The sequence below is a fragment of the Fringilla coelebs genome (genome assembly GCF_963513975.1).
Source record: "Fringilla coelebs genome assembly, chromosome: 20".
Lineage (NCBI taxonomy): Eukaryota > Metazoa > Chordata > Aves > Passeriformes > Fringillidae > Fringilla > Fringilla coelebs.
Window position 1 is genome coordinate 10950016 of NC_140046.1, and position 9403 is coordinate 10959418.

The window sequence follows — 9403 nt, forward strand, 5'->3', positions numbered from 1 at the left end:
CACCCTGCAGGGCTCAAGCACACAGCTGATAAATCCTGAATGTGGACTACAATCTCTTATCCATGCCCAGACCAAGGAGGAAGAGCTGAGGGCAATATCAGCTGGAAATAGCTGAAGCCACAGAATTATGAGCCTGACTTTCCAGCCAAGCAAATTGTTAAAAATTCAAATACAGGGTCTGACTTGTAGGCACATGGCTGAATGTGAAAACCAGGGGAGGAGGCAACCCAGTTTTTGTAGGGAGAGATAACACCTGGCAGATCTTTTAGGGGAAGGAAGCTCTGAAAGCATAAAAGGGAAGGTGCTCCCACAGGTAAATAACTCAGTGAAAAAGGAGACAGGAGTGCAGATCAGGCTTAATGGATCGGAATTACTCAGAGAAGGAGAGAAGTGGAGTTCTGCAACTGTATGAACCTTCCAACAAGCTCATAAATATCCTGGACAAGGAGAGGAGATAGCAAAGTGTATAACATATAAAATCCATCAGGATGTCAAGCATTAAAACTGGATACAGATTGTTACAGAGGATCTCCTGTTGCTGAGCTGTTGAGTGAGAGAGTGGTGGATGAAATCCCCTGTAAGTAGCACAAAATGCCACACATGAGCAGAGCCACTTTTAAGTAAAAATCACAACATTACTTTATTATCATTATCATCAGCTGGCTGGGAACTATGTGGAACAAGCAGAAAGTGCCTTTATGCAGCTGTGTAAGCCTGTGGTGATCTCACAGCTCCTGATCACCAAAAAGGGTGGAAAAAGAAAGGGAAATAATTTCTGCCCCCTTGGAAGAAGGGCAGAAATGTATCTGGCACAATCCCAGCGATGTTTTTTTCTGAGAAAATAGAAAGAATAGTGAGACCTTCATGTGGGAAAAAAAGTGATCAGCAGAGAATAGGGAAGAGAGGATATGAAATAAGGAGAGCAGAGGAGAAGGCAGACAAGACAGTACTTAGAACAAAGTAATTGATGGCATCAAATGGGAGCCAGAAGCTTTAAAATACCCAAAAGGCAACACATGGTGTGTAATGAAACTGGTGCTGGTTGCCCCCAGGATGTAGATGCCAGAAGTAAAATGGTTTTGAGAGCCCAGATCAAGAGGTAGCAAATGCAGAGATGCAAATCCACCCTCTGGCTCAGGAAGTTCCTAAACCAGGGCTTCCAGAAGCTGCTGGTGCTCCTGTGGGATGCAGCACCCACCAGGTGTGTGCTAACCTCGCCCAGCTGCCTGGTGAGGCTGAATCTTGGTCCACAGCCTCTGGAGAAATTCCACTTGTGCAGGCAGTGCCATGCCCTGGCATCGCAGGGAGTAACGCTGTGGATGATCCCAAAGAGCCTTGCATGATCTTGGAGTTTATTCCTCTTCCTTGAGCACCTCCATCAGCCCTTCTTGGCAGGCTTTGCATAAAGGTGCATCCCCGACTCTTCTGTTGCCTGGAGAGACCACACCTGGGAGTTGTGTCCCTGGAGAATCAATCCTGGAGCAATGCTGATGGATCCTCTTAAGGGAAGATAGATGGCTGGCAGTGAATCCCAGCTGGATGGCTTCCTGAACCGCCCTGGCACGCCTGGGAAGCGTCCCAGAGCAGCCACATTACTCCAGCACAGGCTGATGAAATCTCTTGATTTCTCTCCCTGTGAAAGCTCATCTCCTGCAGTGCTCTCACCATCCTCCCCATCTCCTCCTTCCTGCTCATCCTGAGTCCCTTTTCCTGCCACATCTTTTAACCTTACTAGGGAGGGGGAAAAGGATTAGAGGGGAAAAAAGATCACCCTTAAGAGAACATGATTTCTTTGGTGTCATAAGGGTGGCTCCAGGTCATTGCCCTGGCGTGGCCAGTCCACCAGCCAAGGTTCTCTGACCTCTCCCAGTTTGTGATCTTTTCTTAGCACAAGCAGGGGACACTTATGCAGGCACAGCTTTCAGAAAATATTTTAGTAATGCTATTTGAGACTGAAGGCATGTGAACACGGAGGGCTTGAAGATGGACAGTCTCTCTTTGGGTTGCACATAAGCTGGTGACAAGGGAAGCAGTTGGAAGTGGCTTATTCCACATAGTTGTGACTCAAGGCACAAATGCAAGAGATGCTTAAACTATGGCCATGCTTGCACATGTGTGTACGTGTATAACATCATGTGCATTCATTTTCCCACATTGATTAGTTACACTTTTCCAAGCAGAATCTCATTTGTTTGTTTTCTTCCCACATATTTAATTTTCAAGGCTCTGCTCCTACAGCTGGAGCAGATATATAGGTGATATATAACTAACAAGAATTTGTTGTGACTGTTCTGAAAAGCTGTTTTGAATTGCTCTCGACGAATCTCTTAAGAGGGCATTTCTTTCCTTTGATCTCAGAAACATGCACGAAAAAGGAGATAGGAAAAATAATGCCTGTATGCCTTTGCTGGGCTATGCTGACCTTGTGTAAGAGTTCTGGGCAGGCTTGAGAGACATCTGGGAAGGGACTGGGGTGTGTGTGACAACAGGCAGTGACTCAGAGAGAAAGGGGCTGTCTGGAGCAGTGACTTGGGTGTACCTTTTTAGGCAGCCCTTTTGTTGGATGTTTCCATGTAAACTGCTCAGCACCTGCCTATCAGTAATTCTCCAGGCAGAAGGGGCTGGCAAGAGCCTGGGCCTGAGCTGGGCTCAGAAGCAATTTGTGCAACCTCTCGAACACTGTGGAACATGTGTCATTCCTGTCTTGCATCACCGCTCTCTGCTCTTACTGCCTGGAGTTTCTGTTGCCCCCTGGCTCTGTGACATATGAATTGGTGTTATTTTTTGTTCCTAATAGTTTTTGAATCAGCAGCACAGATTTTAGCAAAGAGCAAACATTAAACAGCCTCAAAAGCAAACACCTAGCAGTGATGTGAATCCTAGGGTTCCCTTAAGCCTGCCTCCTCTGGAAGATATAAGGAGTAGCTTGATGTCTTATCTTAAGATTTTATTGTACTTCACCTTAGAGGAATAAACTGGCTGGGAGGTGGCCAGAAATTCCCTCTGAAAAACTGAGAGAATCTTCCTAGAATCATGCAATATTCTGAATTGGAAGGGACCCACAAAGATCATCCAGTCCAGTCCCTGGCCCTGTCCAGGACACTACAACAATCCCAGCCTGTGCATCCCCGGGAGCGTTGTTCAAACACTCCTGGAGCTCTGGCAGCTTCAGGGCTGGGACCATTCCCTGGGGAGCCTGTTTCAGTAGCTTAGTGGCTTTTTTAGTAGCTTCCACTTAGTGGTTTTTCCTGCAGCATCTGTTCTCTAGATTGCAGGGTCAAGGCCCAGCCACTGCAGAGCCTGGGAATGTTCAGCCAGGTGTAGCTGACACTTTTCTTTCTCTTTTTCTTTGAATGCAGGATCTGAAGAGGAGGTCCAGGATGTCCATGAACACTCAGTTTAATAAAACACTGGCCTGTTTGCTCGCTGGGAGTTGGAGTGGACACAGATGTTGATGGAGCTGCTCACATGTGGCTCTGCCCAGCCCTGCCCTGCTGAGACACAGACTGGCAAGAGCAAGAGGCCACTCATGGTCTCCTGACACGTCCCCACGGTCACACAGACAGAGCCCTGCTCTCCTGGCTGTCTCCTCTGGAGGCACAGGCAGCTCCTCGTCATCCCGTGGCACCGCTCCGAGCTGGGCAGGGCTCCCAGGGAGAGCTCACCGAGTGAGTGCAAGCTGCTATTTTGGCGTGTTCATGCCACAGAAGGTTTTGCTAAACACTGCAAAAATAAACAAGCCTTCGAGACCAAAAGCTGCAGAAATTACTTTCTGTGGCCTGATAGCTCCTGACTTCATTTCCTCACTTAGGTCAAAAGCCAGATTTCTTCAATTAACTTTTCCATGCTTATTTCAGACACAGGAACAAGCTATTCTCCATCTCACCGCTCACAGGGCTGCCCTGCAAGGTGCTGCTTCTGACTTCAGTGGAAACCAAGAGCTCTCATCACTTTTGGTCACCTCAGTGTCCCTCAGCTGACGCCGTCTCGGCTACTGACTGCTTGCCAGCAGCAGGAGAGGGGAAGACACAGGGACGTCAGGATTTCTGGGAAGGAGCTGGGTCAGACTCTTTCCATTGCAAAGAATCCACCCTCTCATCTGGCAATGTGAACAAAGTCTCTCACTCACCCCCTAACTCCTCCACCTACCCTCAAATAGCTGTCATGGCCAGCCCTGTTAAGAGCATATTTCAAACATATCTTAGATGTCCCCATCACAGGAGTCATATAAAATCCTGGAGTTCATGTGGTTCCTGCTTCTCTCCTTCCTCTCATTGCCCCAAGACACAGCAAAAATTCCCAGCAAAAGCCTCCATAATAAATGCAGAGCAGAGCTCTTTCCATCACCCTGCCTTAACTTAATATTCTGAGGCTCCTGAAATCCTTCAAAAGGATTTTTCTGTCTTTTCCAACATTTTGATGATGCAGGGATAAAACTTGAGAAATCATCAGGCTCTAGTTTATTACGTTCCCCCTCCCCCCCCCCCCCCCCATTTGTGAATATTTTGGGGTTTTCTGAATGTCACTAGTTCTTATTTCCTACATCTCATAATTTGCAGACATCCAAGCAAAATGAAACCTGCCAAATTCAAAACATACAGAACCCATGCAGCTTTCAAACAGCAGAGAATTCCCATCAGGTTCATTGCCCTAAATGATCAGTCAGGCCAAAGAATCAGCCAGATTCCCATGTGAAGTGCACGTTTCTGTGGCACCAAGTGCTTCCAAGCACAAGGAAGCATTGGTGAGGATACAACACTGGAGCTAAAGATAATTCTTAACAGTTTGAAACTTGATGTAGGGACAGACTTTCCCATCTGCTCAGTAAAGCTTTCCATGTCTTCCTTTGAAGCAGCAGCTTCTCAAGAGAGCGCTCTGGTGATGTAGTCCCAGTTCAGGATAATCCTCTGACTTCCTTTGTTGGCGGGAAAGGTTTTTACAGGGTTTGCTGCCCTTAATCCTCGAAAAAGGCATCTTTGTCCCAGCTGCTAATCAGTCTCTGACAGTCAAGTGATCAGCCAATAGCACTGTTTTAAACCCAACATTATTCCCTTGTAGTGCTCATTCCTTGTCTCCTTGTGACCAGGCCCCTGTGGGACCTTTTCAGTCTAGGGAAGAGCTGAATTTCCTTCATCAAAGAACCCAGCAGAATTAGATTCAGACTTTTCCAGGCTCTTGTTTGTCCTACAGTGCAAGCAGAAAACACAAGCTCAGAAAGTTTTCTCCTGTGCAGGGAAGTCAGTCTTAAACTAGAGGAAAAATCCAGGAGTGGGTCTGGACTCACCCCATTCAGCTTCTCGGTCTGTGGTTTGTCTGAACCAGGTCCCTGTGTCCTTGACCATCCTGTAGGGCTCAGAGGCTTAACAGAGGGGGAGGATCATGAAGTCAGGGTGCTCCCACTGCTTTTTTTAGGAGTCAGGAAGGCAGAGAGCCTCCAGGATGCATTTCACTGCTCCAAAGAACAAGTGCAGCTCTAAAGTCCTCTTCTTTCCCTCCTTATCCCTAACAGAAGAGGAGATAATTGTGAGCCACAAGCTTCTTTGGGAAAGCTGCACCCTCTCCGCTCCCCACTGCAGTATTACCAGGCTGCCAGGGCAGCACCTGCTTCCAGGTGTCTCCCTTCCCTGATCACGTAGGAAATGCTGGAGTGCAGGTCTGCATCTGTGGGGGCTCGGGGGGAGGAGAGGGAGGAACTGTCTGGGAACTGGGGGCAGTGTCTGAGAAAATACGGAATGGTTCCTCACAGTTCTTTACCTCTTGCTTCTGGGTAATGCTTTTGAGTGCTCAGTGCCTGTGGGTTCCACCGTGGAATTTCTCCAGGATTCCTGCAGTGATGCAGAGCTTATTTTCCTTCTTTGCATCCCAAGTCACAGCCAAAAACTGATGGAAGCCAGAGCATCCCAAGCTCCAAACTGGAGGCCCAGTCCTTCTGCTGGGACCCCCTTCCCAAAAGCTCCCACCCCCAGAACTGGGCATATGGTCGGGCTGGCTGGATATCTCCCTTCCTGCACAAATCCTTCAGATCCTTCAGAAATGTGAATATCGGTTCGTTTTGTTGTTGCTTTTTGTTTTGTTTGTTTTTTTGCTGAATCTATCCTGGCTCTCGGGGTTTGGGAATAAATTATGACCCAGGAAAAAAAAAAAAAAGACCACACATGGAAAAAAAAAAAAAGAATACATTTTATATATATGCAAAACTGTGTATTTATGTCCGATAAACACAAAGATGTGTGAATATGCTGATGTGCTCAGAAATATATTTATTTACTAATATATTTATCCATGTACTGGTCTGCTGCCTGCGTTTGTTCTTTGTGCGAGGGGCTGCGCTCGGGCCCGGCCCGGCCGTGACAGAAACCCCGCCCGCCGCCCCCGCTCGGGCCCGGGGCGGATCCAGGGCCCAGGCCAGCTCGGAGCCGTTCCTGGGCCGTTCCCGTTCCCGTTGGCGGGGCGGATCCAGGGCCCAGGCCAGCTCGGAGCCGTTCCTGGGCCGTTCCCGTTCCCGTTGGCGGGGCGGATCCAGGGCCGAGGGCAGCTCGGAGCCGTTCCGGGGCCGGGGCCGTTCCCGTTTCCGTTCGCGGGGCGGGGCCGGGGCCGCTGCGCAGCCGCAGAATGAGACCGGGGCAGCGATGGCCGCGATCTCGCTGGAGACCGTCCCCAAGGACCTGCGGCACCTGCGCGCCTGCCTGCTCTGCTCCCTCGTCAAGGTGGGACCGGGAAGAGGACAGGGACAGGGGCCGGCACAGGGATTGCTCCCCGCCGGCTCCGGACCTTTCTCCGCCCGGCTTAAGCCGTGCAGCTCCTGCCGGGCCCTTTTCCCCGGCCCCGGCGCTCCCTGTCCCAGCCCCACCACGTCGGCTCGGGCCTCCTCGCTCCGGCCCCGGCCCTTCCCTGCACCGGCTCTATTTCCTCTCGGCCCCGGCCCGAACCTTTCTGCCCTTCCCGACCCTTTCCCCGCCCGTTTTGGCCCTCCTTGTCCCGGCCCTTCCCGGCGCAGGCCCCCCTCCCCGGCCTGGACCTTCCTGGGCCTTCTCCCGCCTGGTCTGTCCGACCCCGGCCCGGCTTCCCGGCTCCTACCACGGCCCTTCCCCGCCCGTGCCTCTCTCCTTCCTCTGCCTCCTGCAGCCTCTGGGCGATTCCTGTCTGCCCCGGCCCTGGTCCTGAACGCTCCTTCCCGGGGATCCTTCCTTTTTCCTGGCCCCGTGGCTATCCGGCTCCTGGCTGGTCCCGGTCCCCAACACCCGTGTTCCCTTAGACCATCGACCAGTTCGAGTATGATGGCTGTGACAACTGCGAGACATATCTGCAGATGAAGGGCAACCGTGAGATGGTCTATGACTGCACCAGCTCCTCCTTTGATGGGTGAGTGGGGCTGGGCCCAGCCACAGTCTCCCCGGAGTCTGGGGGCACCCAAGTGTCACTGTGGGGTCACCCAGCCAGGAAACATCCCCTCAGTGCCATCCCTCCTGCAGGATCATCACCATGATGAGCCCTGAGGACAGCTGGGTCTCCAAGTGGCAGCGGATCAGTGAGTAATTTGGAAGCTGGAGATCCCTTCTCTGCAAACCCTTTTTGGGGGCAGTGGGAACTGCGGGTTGGGGCGTGGAAGGGGTTCTGCCTCCCCAGTGAGGGGACATCTGCACAGGTTGAGGATTCCCACCTGGCTGCTCCATGTGGGGTAACTTGGGGTTTTATTTCCTGCAGGTACCTTCAAGCCAGGTGTCTATGCAGTGTCTGTGACTGGCCGCCTGCCCCAAGGTACCTGTGTGATGGAGTCGGGGTTTGGGACTCTGACCACTGCATAGGGAACATGCCATGTGGGTGATGGGATCAGCAAAGGTGTGATAGGATCAGCAAAGGTGACTGCGAGGAGGTGCTGGACTAGAGAGGGAGGGTTAGGGTTCAGCATTGCACCTGCCAGAAGTTTATATTGTAAGCTGCTGGCTAAAGCCTGGCTATCAGAGGCATAAACTGGGATTAATTAGTGATTCTGGAAAGTGGGCGCATCTCAAACCATTCTGCTCCAGGGTAACATGGAGTTTTGTTCGTAAAAAAGGGTTTTGCAGAATGGGGTGCTGTTGTGACAATCCCAGTGAGCACACCCCTCCTCCTGCACTAAGGGCTTATGCCATGGTGGATTTGTGTGTTTACAAATGGAGTGGAGGGTGCAGAGGATTTGCTTCATCTCTGGAATGCAGAAAGGGCATCATCCATCCAGATGAGTTCTTGCCCAGTTTGTAGTCCCAGAGTAGACTCCTAACCCAGGAGTGAATCCCAAGCCTCTGGGGTGAAAGCTATGCCTGTGTCTGGAATCCCAGGTTTCTTATTTCTGACTGAGCTCTGCATTGGGAAGGAGCTAGAAACATCATGAGGCCGGATGCTGAGCCTTCTGACACAGTCCAGGCACATCTGAAATACCCAGGGTTAGGGTTTAAATGGGATATCAGGGAAAGGTTCTTTCCCCAGAGGATGGTGGGGGGACCATCCTGCACAGGGGATGGTCACAGCCCTAAGGCTGGCAGGGCTCCAGGAGCATTTGCACACTGCTCCCAGGAATGAACAGGGTGGGATTGTTGGGTGTCTGTGCAGGGCCAGGGACTGCACTCCCATGATCCTTGTGCATCCCTCTCTTCCGACCCGGGATATTCCATGATTCTGTGAAATGAAGGTGATTGTCCAGTTCTACATGACAGAACCACCAGATGTTCCCAGGACTCCTCATTCCAGGAGAAGACTGAAATGTGTTTGTCTCCTTCCTGCAGGGATCGTCCGAGAGCTGAAGAGCCGTGGAGTGGCCTACAAGTCTCGGGACACAGCCATAAAAACCTGAAGGGCCCTTGTGCTGCCTGGAGATCTCAGTGCTGCGTGGAAGAAGCAGTGGGCCCTGCTCCAAAACCTCTGAGCTTTATCCTGTCGGGAAGTGGGGCTGGACTTTGAGTGTGCTGGCTCAGCTCCCCTTGCTCAGTATCTCCGGACTCCACCACACCACAGACCACAGACATTTATCTGAGCCTTGACAGGGGGGAGGGTGTGAGTAGAGCTGGGAAAAGGTGTTTAATCATGATGCCCAAGCATTTTTACAGTTGGTGTGGGAAAGAGGGGATTTGGGAAATAGCTGTGTAAATAGTTCAATAAAACCCACTGCCTGGTCACGGCTGGGTCCAGCTGTCACTCTGTCACTGGTTCCACCACTGCAGGGTGGTGAGATGGGGGGGCTCACACTCACCCCCCTGCCTGTGCCACACTGTGGAGCCTGAAATTGTCACTGCTTGTGCCATGGGCCACATTCCTGCCTTGAGAACGAGATCCTGCCCTGGCTGCACGAGGTGTCCTTCCATATGGGAAACCTGCAGCTGCCAGCTGGATGGAGCAGAGATGGTGATGGCCAGTGCTTCCTGTAGAG

The 9403-nt window shown here is 51.3% G+C and overlaps 2 protein-coding genes across 2 annotated transcripts in view; both read left to right on the forward strand.

Annotated features, from left to right (window-relative positions):
• Nucleotides 1-3486, forward strand: part of RNF43 (ring finger protein 43) — a 56413-nt gene extending 52927 nt beyond the window's left edge. Inside the window, exon 9 of the mRNA XM_084218939.1 lies at nucleotides 3360-3486. Within this exon, the coding sequence (XP_084075065.1) occupies nucleotides 3360-3403 (44 nt within the window). The 3' untranslated portion in view covers nucleotides 3404-3486. The remainder of the gene's footprint in view (nucleotides 1-3359) is intronic.
• A 3107-nt stretch (nucleotides 3487-6593) lies between these two features.
• SUPT4H1 (SPT4 homolog, DSIF elongation factor subunit) lies at nucleotides 6594-9142 on the forward strand. The gene is made up of 5 exons (XM_084218867.1): nucleotides 6594-6707; nucleotides 7256-7362; nucleotides 7473-7528; nucleotides 7705-7758; nucleotides 8763-9142. Exons 1-5 carry the CDS (start codon nucleotides 6630-6632, stop codon nucleotides 8828-8830), a joined length of 363 nt encoding a protein of 120 aa, XP_084074993.1. The 5' UTR covers nucleotides 6594-6629; the 3' UTR covers nucleotides 8831-9142.
• The last annotated feature ends 261 nt before the right edge of the window (nucleotides 9143-9403 follow it).

Excerpts from the sequence above, each read along its gene's own strand:
- SUPT4H1 (XM_084218867.1), top strand. The coding sequence starts at position 6,630 with ATGGCCGCGATCTCGCTGGAGACCGTCCCCAAGGACCTGCGGCACCTG. Across the intron at positions 6,708-7,255 it reads TGCTCTGCTCCCTCGTCAAG|ACCATCGACCAGTTCGAGTA; the intron begins GTGGGACCGGGA and ends GTGTTCCCTTAG. Across the intron at positions 7,529-7,704 it reads CTCCAAGTGGCAGCGGATCA|GTACCTTCAAGCCAGGTGTC; the intron begins GTGAGTAATTTG and ends TATTTCCTGCAG.